Below are 14,790 nucleotides of genomic sequence, written 5' to 3'. Positions count from 1 at the left end.
CGTCTCTGGTCCTGGGTTCAGGACAATCAGATTTGTCTGATGGCAAATCATCTGGCCGGAGTTCTGAACGTGCGTGCAGACAGTCTGTCGGCAGTTCTCAGCCGACCACGAGTGGAGGCTTCATCCAGAGATTGTTCGTTACGTCTTTCGGACATGGGGATCTCCTCAGGTGGACCTGTTGGCCACTCATGAGAACACTCACTGCCCGTCATTCTGCAGTCTCCAGTTTCCTATGCAGGGAGCTTTGGAGGATGCGTTTCAGTTGAGTTGGGGCACGCAACTTTACTCTTTTCCTCCCATACCCTTGATTCCTCGGGTTCTGAGGAAGATTCACGAAGACCGGGCCGAAGTTATATTGATCGCCCTGGATTGGCAAAGAAGGGTGTGGTACACAGATCTTCTCCACCTCTCCTCGTGCCCGCCGCTCTGTCTCCCTTTCAGGGCAGACCTCCTCTCTCAGATGGAGGGGCAGGTTCTACACCCCCCACCTCCAGAGCTTACACCTTTATGCCTGGAGATTGAACGGGGCAACCTGAATTCTTTTTCTCTCCCGCCTGACGTGGTGGATGTTATTCTTTCTGCCAGGCGGCTTTCCACCAAGTCAATTTATTCTTATAGATGGTCTAAATTTGTTTCATGTTGTGGAGAGAAATCTGTTGACCCCTTAAGAGCTTGTTTGTTCAATATTCTTCAATTTGCTCTTTCTTTGGCCCAGCAGGGTTTTGATGTTGCTACTGTAAAAGGTTATTTATCGGACTTGTCTTCATTCCTTTGTTTGCCGGACCAGCCATCTTTGTTTAAGTCACCTATTGTGTTACGTTTCCTTAAGGGTCTTACCAACAAATTCCATCCTACTCCTTTTATTGTGCCTCAATGGGACTTAAATCTTGTGTTAACCTACTTGATGGGTTCACCCTTTGAACCTTTGCACAAGTGTCCCATGAGACTGCTGTCTTTCAAGACTGTTTTTCTTGTTGCAATTACCTCGGCAAGGAGGGTAAGTGAGGTTCAAGCTCTAGGTACGAAACCCCCATTCTTGACCATTCATGCTGAAAGAATGGTTCTCAGTTCCTGGGTTGCTTTTCTGCCTAAGGTGGTAACTCCCTTCCATCTCGGGCAGTCCATTACCCTTCCTACCTTCTATCCTCCCCCTCACCCTTCCAAGGAGGAGGAGGAGCGGCTTCACCGTCTCGACCCTAAGAGGGCCGTGAGCTTTTATCTCAATAGGACTAAAGACTATCGTGTGGACAACCAGCTTTTTGTTGGATTTGCTGGCTGCAGAAAAGGAAGAGAGGTGCACAAGCACACACTTTCAAGATGGATTATCTTGTGCATTAAGATCTGCTACGCACTGGCTGGTAAGGAATCTCCAGAGGGTATAAGAGCTCACTGTACTAGAGCAAAGTCTTCTACATCTTCTTTGTCTAGGGGTGTTCCTGTAGAAGACATTTGCAGGGCGGCAACTTGCGCCTCCCTCCACACTTTCGCATAGCATTACTGCTTAGATTCCAAGGTGAGGAGGGACGGTCACTTTGCGCGTTCTGTCCTCTAAGATTTTCTGGTATAGGAGAGTGAACACCCTCGTCCGGGAGTGGGACTGCTGTGGGAATCTATTCACAAGGTGAGGAATCCACTGGCAGATATATCCATTCTAGTCATTTTTTTACTAACTTTTTTTTTGATCACTTTTCGAGTGGACCTGCGACTCGCGGTGCCGATAGGGATGCCTGGTTTTAAACCTTGCGAGGCCTGTCACCGCCTGATTTCGGTTACCGATCCCCACCGTCTGTGCCTTTACTGCCTCGGGCCGACCATGATGACTAGTCATGCCCCGAATGCCGGGCCTTGACCTCAAAGGCTAGACGGGAGCGGTCCCGTAAGCTGCTCGAGCTCCCTCTCGCAGTCTTCTCCGTGCCGCTCGAGGTCCCGGTCGATGAGGAAGTTGAGGCCGGGTGTTCGGGCGACAACGCCCATGCGGCTCCGTCGGAACCGCAGGCGTCGCGTCCAGCTCCATACCCGCCGGTCCCTGGGCTGTACGCAACGCCAGAGATTAGTGCTATCCTCACGGCCATGAGGTCGCACTTGCCTCCGTCGCAACCTGCTGAGGCGCCTTCGGGCCCCGTGTGTCCGACTGGGAGCCCTAGCGGGCTGGTGGCTCTGTCCCCGGCGCCGTTGGGTGCTTCGGCCCTGGCGTCGTCTACGTCACAGACCGCATTCCCGACCGCTCCTCCGGATCGGGAATCCAAAAGGTATGATCAGTTTGGGCAGAAACTGTTCTCCTCCCTGAGTTTGGGGCTGCGGTCTGTCAACACCGCCTGCCTTTTGGGCCGTTACACCCACTCTCTGTGGGATAAGGTTGTGGAGGTGCTGCCACAGTGCCCAGAGGAGGCCCGAACACTGCTCGCCCAAGCCCTGGCGGAAGGGCGGGATGCAGCACGCTACTCGATCCGGTGTGGACTTGACACCAGGTACCCACTGGGTAGAGCGATTGCAACGACGGTGGCGGTTTGCCACCACGCCTGGCTGAGGTCCGCCAACTTTTTGGGGGATGTCCAGGCCACACTCATGGGCATACCCTTCGATGGCCGCCGCCTCTTTGGCGACAAAGCGGACAGTATGCAGGAGCATTTAAAGGACTCCAGGGCTACGGCCAAGTCCTTGCGTCTAGGTGAACGCAGCAAACTTCTGCTTTTTGCCCCTTTTGTGGCCAAGGAAGGGGCACCCCCACACGTCCAGCTAGCCACAGGCCGCAGAACCAGTCTCAACATGGTCGCGGACGTGGTTACTGCCGTGGCGGAGCCGGGGGACATCGGCTGTGTCAGTCCACATCTGCTCCTGCAGCATCTGCCTCTAAGCCTTCCTAGTCCAGCATTTCAGGCCCATTTGACGCTAGTGGGGGGCAGGGTTCGCCATCACCTCCTCCACTGGCGTACCATCACGTCGGACAGGTGGGTGCTGCAAATCGTCCGAAGGGGCTACTCGCTCCCCTTCAAGGCGACCCCCTCCAGCCATGCCACCGCAGTACTACCACATGTCGGGGGATCACTTGCTACTCCCGCAGGAGGAAGTTATGGCCCTCTTGGCCAAGGGGGCCATCAAACGCGTTCCTGGGCCAGAAGTAGGACGTGTTTGCTATTCCCACTACTTTCTGGTACCCAAGAAGGGCAAAGGAGGCCTACGCCGTATCTTGGACCTACAGAGCATCAAAGACTTCCTCCGGAAGGAGAAGTTCAAGATGCTGACGTTGGCTCAGGTCCTAGCTGCCCTGGACCCAGGAGACTGGATGGTAGCGTTCGACTTGCAGGACGCGTATTTCCACATCCCGGTCCACTGGTGCTACCTGCGGTTCACGGTAGGCCACGAGCACTTTCAGTTTACCGTGCTCCCCTTCGGCCTTACCAGAGCCCCTCGGGTGTGAACGAAAGTGATGGCGGTGTTCGTAGCTCATTTGCGCAGATCAGGAGTTTCAGTCATCCCCAATCTCGACGATTAGTTGTTGAAGGCGGGCTCGCCCCAGACAGTCCTCTTCCACCTCCAGACTACGGCCGACCTCCTGCACTCGCTGGGGTTCTCCATCAACATGCCGAAGTCACACCTGTGCCCCTCTCAGAAGCTCCTTTTCATCGGAACGCAGTTTCGGGTTTATCCCCCCGAGCAGCGGGTACCAGATATTGATTCCGATCTTTCAACCTTTATCCCGAGGCTCGGTCAGGTTAACGCTGTTGCTCCTCGGGCTGATTGCCTCCTGCATCCTTCTGGTGCATCACGCCAGGTGGTGGATGCGGGTTCTGCAGTGGGACCTGAAGTTTCAGTGAGCACAGCATCAGGGCAACATGTCCGACCACGTCCTGATCTCGGAGGGCTCTGCAAGCCAGCTACAGTGGTGGCTCACAAACCGCGATTGGGTCAGCGGCAGATCTCTCTCCCTACCCCAACTGGAGCACATAGTCGTGACGGATGCGCCCCCCCTGGGATGGGGGGGCCACATGGGAGAGCGGGAGACCCGGGGCCTCTGGTCTCCGGCGGAGTCCCGGCTCCATATTAACCTTCTGGAGCTGTGGGCGATCCGACTTGCACTGAAGGCATTCTTTCCCTCTGTCTGGGAAAGTGTAGTGCAGGTGTTCACAGACAACACCACCGCCATGTGGTACTGCAACAAACAGTGCGAGGTGAGGTCGTGGACCCTTTGCCAGGAGGCTCTGCGCCCCTGACAATGGCTGATCGATCACGAATGGCGTCTGAACTCGGACGTGGCGCAAGGTCTCTTTCAGCAGTGGGGAGAGCATTGGTTAGATCTATTCACCCCTGAAGAGAACGCGCAATGTCATCAGTTCTGTGCATTGGAATTTCCAAGGTGGCACTCGCTCGGCGACGCTTTTCGTCGTGAATGGAGCTGCGGTCTGTTGTACGCCTTTCCGCCTATACCACTTCTACCCAGAGTGCTGAAGAAGATCCGGCGCAACCGGGCCCAAGATATTCTTGTGGACCCGGACTGGGCTTGAAGAGTTTGGTATCCTGAGCTACTCAATATGAGCATCGGTCCTCCGATCAGACTGTCTCTTCAGGAGGATCTTCTGTTGCAGCAGCAAGGGATGGTCCTCTACCCGAACCTGTCCAGCCTCCACCTCTTTGCGTGGAGATTGAGCAGCGGCAGTTTATTCCATTCGACTTGTCTCCTGAAGTTTGTGATGTCATTCTGGCAGTCAGGCGTCCCTCCACTAAGGTGGTATACGCTTGCAGGTGGAACAAATTTGTGGCATGGTGCACAGCACATGCTGTGGATCCTCTTTCTGCCCCTCTTTATGAAGTATTACTGTTTCTTCTTACTTTGGCCCAGCAGGGCTCTGCTCTGGGCACTATTAAGGGCTATCTTTCTGGTATTTTGGCCTTTCTCAGGCTTCCTGATCAGCCCTCTCTTTTCAAGTCCCCTGTTGTAAATAGATTTCTCAAAGGCATTACACACCTTTTTCCTCCTATTTCTTTAGTGATGCCTCTGTGGGACTTGAACCTGGTTCTTACATACTTGGTGTGCGCTCCCTTTGAGCCTCTTCACAACTGTCCTCTTCACCTCTTGACCTTGAAAACTGCCTTCCTGGTGGCAATCTCCTCCGCTAGGCGAGTGAGTGAGCTCCATGCTCTTTCTTGTAAGCATACTTTCCTATCAGTCCATCCGGACAAGGTTGTGCTCAGGCCTCGTCCTTCCTTTTTGCCAAAAGTTGTTACGGCCTATTTAATTGGGCAGACTATTACCCTGCTCACCTTCTTTCCACCTCCGCATCCTTCCAGGGAGGGAGAGAGGCTCCACCGTCTGGACCCAAAGCGTGCGCTCTCATTTTATCTCACCCGCACACAACAGTTCCGGGTGGATGACCAACACTTTGTTGGCTACGTTGGCACCAAGAAAGGTAGGGCTGTACACAAGAGGACTATCTCCTGCTGGGTTGTCTTTTGTATCAAAGGTTGTTCTCATTGGCTAAACAGGAACCTCTGACGTTGACGCTCGGCGTCGAGGGGAAGGCCGTCGAGACCTCGGAGGAGGTCGATGTCGAGAACTTCAGACGACGTCAACACGCTCGCCGTCGAGGTGACTTCACCGTCAACGCGCAGGTCAGCGCCGAGAAGGAGCTCTTCACCGTCGACGCTGAGAGGAAAGTCGACGTCGTACAGGAGGTCTAGGAGAAAATCGACGTCCAGGAAGAGGACTCCTTCCAGGAGCAGGTCACGCTCGGTGGTCAGCATTACTACATCGGACAGCTCCAAGTCGGAGTGGCGCAGGCGTTCTCGATCAGGGGACACGGCCTCCAGGGCACCTTCTTGAAGGCTGGCCCGTACGAAGAGAAGAGTGACTCGTTCACCAGACTCTGAATACTCCAGGACCTATTCACCAACTAGGTCTCCGGGGATGGACCAGCCTGTGGTTCCTCGTCTGTTGCCTCCACAGCCTCGGATTTCGACTCCGCCGCCTCTCCTCCACCACCACCACCACCACCACCACCATCTCCGCCTTTGCCCAGACCACCGCCACCTCAGCCAACGGTGCTGGTGATTCAACCTGTGCCCAGAAGGCCGAGATCTCGCTCCAGACCGCGACATCAGTCTCTTAGCCGGCACAGGTCTTCCACAAAGTCTCGACATCGTTGCCACCGGGAGAGATCACACTCAAGATACACTAGGGACATAGATTCCTCTAGTGGTGGGAGATATTCGCCGATTCCTCTAGTGGTGGGAGATATTCGCCGACCTTATCAGACTTGCCTCCCACGAGGGTATCTCCAGTTGATGGCATCGCTACCTTTCGCGATGTGTTGCTGAGGGGAGCGGCTAAGCTGGGCATTGCGCTAACTGCGCCTACCCTTGATTTTGTTTGTGGCCTCCCCTCTGTTCCTCGTGTTAATTTCCAAAGCTTGGCCCCATCACTCTTATTTACTTACCTGCAAGCAGTGTGGCCCCAGGCACCTCATGTCTCCATTGGAAGGCATTAGGTCAAAATCTGATTTCCGCTGGTGGTGCAGTTTCACCAGACTCTTGTGCCTTCCTGATCTTTGGGCCCGAAGACTGGATTTGTAAGTGTTACCTACCGGTTTGACCACAATACTGTTTTCCCCATAGGATAACATTAAACTGCTTCTAAAATATTTTAAGTGTCGACTTTTGAAAGTGAAAACTATTTTTATTTAAAAACGTACTAATTGCGAACATCTTGGTCTTAAAATAAAATACAAAGTATATTTTTTGAAAATTGGTGTGCATCTCCTTTTTGAGTTGTGTGTCCATTATTGGTCAATGTTGTGCAATAAATGTCCTACACTCCTCCGTGTAAGGCCTGCGACTGCTCGCCCTCACTACCACTAATTGAACCCTGTACACTTATGGGAAACCCTTGGACCCTGTGCACGGTATAACCACCTAGTGATAATACAATATACAGAGCCAGCTTCCTACAGCAGGCATGGCACACCGGGTTTTGTGCCATGTCGTTTTTTCAGTATTTGTCTGCACCAAGACACGCAGCCTCCAGTGGCAGTCTGTATGTGTTTGGTGAGGGGTCCTTTAGGGTGTCACAATACGTGCTGCAGGACTTAAGGACCCTTTCAACCTACTTAACCTAGGTACTAGTGGTATCATTTACGATGAACTTCTAAAGAGTGCTTAAGACATTGCCAATTGGGGAAACTGTTGTTCAGTTTTTGGAAAGAGACCCGGCACTGGTGAGCAGGAACCCAGTACACTTCCAGTTATAATCACATCAAATAGCAGGCAAAAAGTGGGGGTGATCATGTCAATGTGTGGCACTTTCCTACGTAAGTGACTAAGGTAATGTCTGCCCATTTATAGTTAAGCATAGATGAAAACCTGGGGAAGAGAAGCCTTTGCTACCTGGGTCATGTGTAGCCATCTTTGCACTATACCTGTGGGAGTGAGAGCTGGTCTCTGAACCAGTTTGGTGTATTTGAGGAGGAAGAGAGGACTGCTCATTTCCCTAAACACACTTGGCTTGCACACCACCCTCCAAAGGCGGATTTCTTTTGGGATAGTGCACTGAGGGATAGATGCAGTAAGGCAAAGTGGGTGTGCCTGAAAAGTGGTAGCAGCTGTCCCTAGCAATTGTTTTCTAAATGTATAGGGACTGTACATGAGTCACACCCACCTTCTGGTGCTCTTCACAACACCTCTGGCCATGGGGAAACAAGAAAGGTACTGGACACACTATCTGGGACGTGTGAAAACATGAGGCGCTGGACTTGTTCCCACACCTACCCAGGGTTGAAAAAGGCCTTGAAGTGATAGTACGCTGACCACCTCTGCAGCTACAGGGTCACAAAAGCTGCAATATACAATTTTCCTGTAGTGACCAGCTGACCAGTAGCAACTGGCACTGGACTGAACCCTTTTGGTGGCTTCTGCTGACATGATTCCAAGTTCATAGGTGCTGTCCCTGATGCAATTTCCAGTCTTGACCTGCTGGAGGATTTTGAGCTCATAAAAATGAGACTAAAGGAAGGTAGAAATCTTGAATGGGCGCAAGCATGAAATTACCTGCCAGATATGAGAACTTCGATGGGAGCAAACTTTGAATTTTCTTGCCAATACTAAAGGCTTCAGCAGGACCCCATTTTCGAGAGGCCTTCATCAGATATGGCGTATGTTTAGGTACTCTGCAATGTCTGAGACCCATCTTTAAATTTTTTGACGCTGAGACAAGACAGATTATGGTCCAGGCTCTGGTTCTTACCAGACTGGACTATGCCAACTCTCTGTTCTTGGGCTTAAATCAGGCCGAACTGTCCCGTCTTCAGAGGGTCCAGAATGCGGCGGCTAGGATGCTTGTCGGCCTCCCGAAATTTGTCTCAGCTCGCCAAACTATCCGGAATCTCCATTGGCTACCGATTGAGCAAAGAGTTAAGTTTAAAGCCCTCTGCTTAACTTTTAAAATTCTTAAACTAGCCTCCCCTCCCATTCTTTCACAGACTATTCTGCACTATGTCCCTGCTAGAGCTCTTCGCTCTGCTGGATTGAACCTTGCCACGGTGCCCCGTTTTAAACGAGCTAGAATGGGTGGACGCTCGTTCTCAGTGTTGGCGGCTGCCCTCTGGAACTCTCTACCAGCTCCACTCCGTTCAATCCCAGACCTGTTTCTTTTTAGGAAGGCCTTGAAGACCTTCCTCTTTTCCACAGTTTAGTTTGTCTTCTTGCCTTCGCCTTCTCATACGTGTTGTGTTATTCAGATCTCCAAGCGCCGGGACGCCTCTTAGCTGCGGCATCCGTGCGCTATACAAAAAATAAATAACATAACATAACATAACATATGGCCTGCAGCCTTGCCACGCTGCAGGATTTTGACTTCCATTTTAGAAACTGAAGTATCTGACCGTTACTCCATCTTGGAGTTTTATATAGCACAAACTAGACCCGGGACATCGGATATCAGAGAGCTTTACAGGGGCACAGCTTCGTTATTCACAGACTCATTCAGTTTTGTTAGGCATGTGTAGATTAAGTGATTTGCCCAGAATGTTGAGCCTTGTTTCCGAGACTCGAACGCAGTTCCCCAGCTTCGAGATCGACCGCTCTAGCCATAAGCCTACATCCTCTCCCCTTTTTACCATAGAAGTTTAAAAATGCATAACTCCAGTTTCTCTTATTGAATGTGTTGTTTTGGTGTAATTTTTCTTATAAATTTTTTCACTATTTTTAAATATTGTTTTTTTTATTGTGACATGTTTTGACTATTTATTTGTTTTGGTGCTGGTAACTTTAAACACTTGTGCATATGTTCAGCCTGTGTACTGTGTGCCATAGCTACCAGGAGTTAAGCTCAGGTGTATTTATTGAACTCGTGTGTTGAACCTGACAGGAGTTTGGACTTATTTACTTGGAAAGGACTCCCATCTTTTCAACTAATAACCCATTTTCTTACACCAGGCCATACTGGTTGCCTGTTGTACTGCCACCTTGGTTGCTTCCTGATCACGTCTCCTATTTCTCCCTCTCCGGTGCTTTCAGTCCTATGTTGCTTCTGCTTAAGGTCCCGATAGCCCTCCATGTTTGTACTCTCGAGTTAAAGCAATTTTTTTCTTCCACTATGGTGACTTTTGCTGCACCATTAACTTCACCGCTGTAATCTCAATGTTACTGTGGCTACTTCAGTGGCACCTCCAGTCCTGTGGGCCACGCTACTTGGCTTCACCGTTTCTGTTAGGCTGTGATCCTGTCTGCTCCATTGCTCCTCAACCCTCACTTTGCTGCTGGTTCTTTGTCTTCTACTCCCTGCCCTCTTGCTGCCACTGAGGGTAGGGTACTTTACCATCCACTGAGCTTTATTTCAGTCAAAATGGTACTGGTGTTGTGCAGTTAGTGAGACCTTGACCTTTGTCCGCCCCTTCGACCCTCCTGTCCATTTGGCCTTGTCCTCTAGCTGTTTGACCATGACCCATTCACACGCTTCCAGCCAATCTGCTGTCCCTTATGCTTCAAAGTGGCACATTTCCATTGTTGTCCAAAGCTGGCATCTGCTTACCTCGCAGTGGTGTTACTAGGTGTCGCCTTGCCACAGTTTTCTTCCCGGATGCCATGTCCCTTTCTGGTGTCTTCTAAGAAAGAGCCCCCATCGATAACTCTTGCCAGCTTAATGGGGCATTAGTGGCTTCCAGGAGTACAGATTTTCAAATCTAGGTCTCTCACATAGCCTTTCCATTCCTCCTTACATTTAATAAAAAAATACTTGCTTTGAATTTACCTCCGCTTATCCTGCCTTTTTGTAGAACACCTGTACTTTGAAATGTGGGTAATGTGTTAACAGATGCAGGGTCCTACGTCTTCCAACATGCTCTTTATGATTACTCTGAACTGAATTACTTTGACTATCTCAACTTTTTTTTTACAATGTGATCTTTAATCAGACATGCGTATAGTCTTGGTCTATTCTTCTATTTGCTTCTGGGTGGTGTCAAAGATAAAGGAGTTACAAAAGAAACCTAGTATCCACTAGTAACATTACCACAGGTACAAAACTGTGTTCTGCGGGATTGTAGTCTACCTGTACCTTTTCTGAAGCACACTACGATCCCTCTGATGAAGTAATCCTGCTTTTTTATAAGGCACAGGCACCTTCAGGTCATTGAATAGTGATCACCTTTGCAATTAGGTGAGCTCATTAACTTCTCAGATTTTTATATTACATTCTGAATTATACTAAATTGTTACAATAAGAAACCTAAAATAATACTTCTGTTGCTATCTCAGGCGGGTGTTGGATTGTAAGATTTGGTGTTTAATGGTACGATTTATCATGAAGAATGTCTTTTTCCTCTTACAGATTTCACGGCCCATTGGTCTGTCTCAAAATTCAAACGATCAGCAATTTAGTTTAATCTCCTCCATTTTAAGAGCTGTGGAACACAATAACGAGGAGGGCACTCCTCTCCAAGAACCTAGTGAGTATTGGACTTTTCTTGCATGCTTCTTTTTTTTAATTAACCAATTTGTTTTAGGTTTGTTTATGTGGTTCTGGAAGAACATCAATCTCCTGTAAGCCAGCTACAACATAATGTTTAAAGATAAACACTGAAAGACATGCCGTGTATTTTTCCTAGCTTTTTCTACAAGTTAAAAAAAATACTAATTCGACATGTATCATGCGAAATGTGTGATTAGGTTTAATATTACTCACGCCAAAGGGTTCAGTCACATTGGTTAACTGTAGATGGGTTGGGAAATCTGAAGATGTTCCTTTAAAAAAATCTATAGTGATTTCTTGGTTGAGGTGTTTTCATCTTCCATGGGACATTGTTAGAAAGATGACTGTCCTACTAGAGATGCAAGAGAGATTGACTACCAAAATGGTGGCCACTGGATTCTAGATTTCAGATTCTAAACCAATATATACTTTATGGAAGGAGGATGGGAATATGATAAATACCTACATTTCTATTGAGAACTCTTGAAGCTTGTCTGTTTTTCTGCAGTAGTGAATGTAGTGAGCACCTTTCTAGCATACAATGCTGATATAATAAATTGATATGAGAAAATGAGTCATGGGTCTCTATATTTATACCACTGCTTTTCGGTACAGCCACAATCTGTGGTGTGCCTCATTACACTACATTTTTTTTTCCAGCTAATACTTGCCAACAGTTCCTTTAACAAGTACTCTGAACCTTTTGGTAACTTAAATATTATGACTGTGCTATGTTACTAAACATTCTAGATGTTTGCTACGATGAGCATTTTGGCGAGGCATTCTCTTTATCTACTTTTAAATTCCAATAGATTGTTCTACTAGATGTTTTATTAAATTGATGCCTTGATGTTTCCTGAAAGTTTGAGACATTCTGGTCTACCATTGCTTTCCATATTATGTAGTCCTTATCCATTTGATTCTATGAATTTCTCTTGCCTGATCTGCCTATCTTTACTAGCATAGTCTTACCCGGACTTGTTTCTTGGTTAATACATTACTTCCATTCCATTTAAATAAAAAGGATTACTACTTTCTACGTTCATGTTTTAACTTAATGTTCATTTCTTATAGTGATTAATTCATTAGGTCCTCCCCAGAACTGTGTGAAAATTAACGTAATAAATTGCTTTCAAAGGCATTCATTTGAAATAGTTACTCATGTATGTTTGTTCTTGCTCAAACAAACAAGAACGGATACTTCTTGGAAGAGAGCATAAATGGAGGCCTTCAAAACCACCAGTCACAAAAATAAAAGTTGGACCTATCTTGGAGCAACACGAACTAAGTGCTATCCAAGAGATTGAATCGCCTAAAAGTGGCAGGCTTTCTTTCACAGGTAAATTGTTTGATAAGGTATTTGCAACGTACATTTCCCAATAGTTTTGCGATATGTTTATAAATAAAATATTGTTTCAGCAAGTAAAAATGTAACCCTTCATTAAATGTTTCATGTCATTTTACATAATTTAATCTAATTGAATTTAAAACCTGATGTGACCAACATGATTTGAATGCTTTAAGTTCCAAAACTGCTTTATGTTCTGTGCCTTCCCTCAAAAGACTTTGTGGAGCATACATCAATAGAGAGACTTTGTCTGGGTGCAGAGGTGATCTCTCTGTAATTTATCATTCTGAATCAGCCAAGTTATCACTGGACAGTGAACGCACAAATACAAGTCTGTGTTTTATGTGATTTATTAGTTATGGATTTTATTTAATGGTGCCACTTTAACTACCGGAGCCATCATAATCAAGGCCACTATTTGCCATATAATCCAGCATAATTCAGCATCTGCTGCATAATTTGTAGATTTCATAAAAAAATGTATTTCTTGTTCAAAAGGATCAAAGTTATTGAACAAAAGGCACCAATCGTAGTTTCAGGCAGTGCCAGGTCCAATGCCAAGGTTAATGGGTCACTTTTCAGTGTCCGATTGCTGTGTTAGGATAAACCAGTGCTAATGACGTGCTACTGTGCCAAGAAAGCATTAATACTTGTTTAAATGACAAAATAATGAAATGATACTGCTACAGGTTGCGCTGTATAATTTGTTTTCAGATTAATATTAATTTTTCAACCATGCCGTATAATTTGCTCCTTCACTGCTGCACTGTTTCAAGGCCTTAATGCTCTATAGTGCTCTTAGGTGATGGAAAGGACTTCTTATAAGCACCTTCTGTAATGCTAATTCTCTTCTAATTCACTGTTACAGCAAGAGGGCTCTTACATACTGTGGAACACTTTTCCTCATTCTAAATTCTGCTGCAAGTATGTCTTTTTTGCAGAGCATTTTTAGTGACAATCATTTTATGACTTTCTAAGTGTAAAGCTCATAACATTTGCACCACTCCTGTTACTTAAGCAAATATAACTACTATAATAATGATACCATGTATTAATGTCTCTTCTTCAGGGAGATGGGTTGAATTGCTCATTCACCACACCCTGCGACCTATTTTAGGACCCAATGCAAGGATGATTTTCAGCAGAACTTTTAAAATAAATGATTTACGCCAAAACCATATGCATTAATGTTGATCTTTGTTCATTATGTCTGCCCTTCCACGACACACTGTCCCATACAGACTTCCAGTGTTATAGGAGGTTGCCAGCCATTATGACATTAAATTGTGTTCAGTTAATTTAAAGAAAAAATACCAAAAAATACAACTGACCAGTTTGCTTTAAAGAGTACTAACACAAGACAACATTGATATTGTGGCACATGCTCATTTTATACAGTTAACTCTTCAAAGTAAGAAACATTTGTAATACTTCTGAGTTAATTTGCTTAGTAAATGCGGTGCATCTTCACTCTGCTTGTCTGCATTTGAACACTCTTCACACATTAACTTCACTGTTTACAACATTCTGTTTAAATCTTTCAAAGGCCGGTTTTGGTTGTGAAATTATTTTTGTTTTCTAGCCGAGGGATTATTGTAGTTCTAAATTGCCTGGGGTTGACTGTGGTCTACTGGTCTTTGGTTTGAATCTTAGAAGTAATCCTAGCATCTGAAGAACTAAGTGGTATTGTGTCAATCATGTTCACATTTAAGATGTACCAATTGTTTCCTCAAACAGGTAGAAAAGATTTGACCAGCAGTCCTGGCCAGACTTCCTTCATGTCCTTGGTTTGTGACCCAAGTTACAGCAAAAGCAGCAGCGATGCATCTCACAGCGACACAAACCCTTCCAGGGTCTCAACGAGCACCAAAGACCACAGTTCCGGGGATAGCAGCAGTAGTAGCAGCAAGAGTAGTGGACTTTCCTGGAGAGAGATGCTGACTCGTGAATCTGGCTCATCTCGCAGTACAGGTATGAAACTGATGATACCAGCGAAGTTCATTTTTTAAAAATAATATACACATTTGCATTGTTCCCAGTCCAATTACGTTTCGAAATGTTGAAATATTTATCTTGAACCTTCAAGTTCAACATTTACTGATGTCTAGTTAGCATATAATGTTAAAAATATGTTCTTGTACTACATGGTACAGGTTGTTCAAACACGTTCTGTGCCTTTGGTGTTTGAGTCATCAACTCGTGGCTGAGAACTTCATAGCTCTCCATGTAGACTTGTAGTCTTGTTTTACTTGCTTATACAACGCTGTTTATGGGGTTACCAAACGGATCAAGAATTGCCAGGATTTCTGTGGTTGGGTGTGAGTAAGTGCCATCTTTCTTGCATTGGTATGCCCCCAATTTTTTCTGAACTGCTGATGGACGTTAACTGAGTGTGCCCTGGATTCCTGCCAACCAGGTACCCAGGGCCTGTGTTCCTTCCCTAAAACTATGCTGAAACAAAAGAGCCAATTGGCATCTCTGCCCC

General features: G+C 46.7%; 1 protein-coding gene across 1 annotated transcript in view; it reads left to right on the top strand.

Annotated features, from left to right (window-relative positions):
- CEP295 (centrosomal protein 295) overlaps window positions 1-14,790 on the top strand; it is a 582,564-nt gene that overhangs the window by 160,026 nt on the left and 407,748 nt on the right. Inside the window, exons 20-22 of the mRNA XM_086935313.1 lie at window positions 10,817-10,934; window positions 12,150-12,296; window positions 14,043-14,276. Coding sequence (XP_086791439.1) covers window positions 10,817-10,934; window positions 12,150-12,296; window positions 14,043-14,276 — 499 coding nt within the window. The remainder of the gene's footprint in view (window positions 1-10,816; window positions 10,935-12,149; window positions 12,297-14,042; window positions 14,277-14,790) is intronic.

Source organism: Lissotriton vulgaris, chromosome 8, assembly GCF_964263255.1.
Source record: "Lissotriton vulgaris chromosome 8, aLisVul1.2, whole genome shotgun sequence".
Lineage (NCBI taxonomy): Eukaryota > Metazoa > Chordata > Amphibia > Caudata > Salamandridae > Lissotriton > Lissotriton vulgaris.
This window is presented reverse-complemented; position numbering and strand designations above follow the sequence as displayed.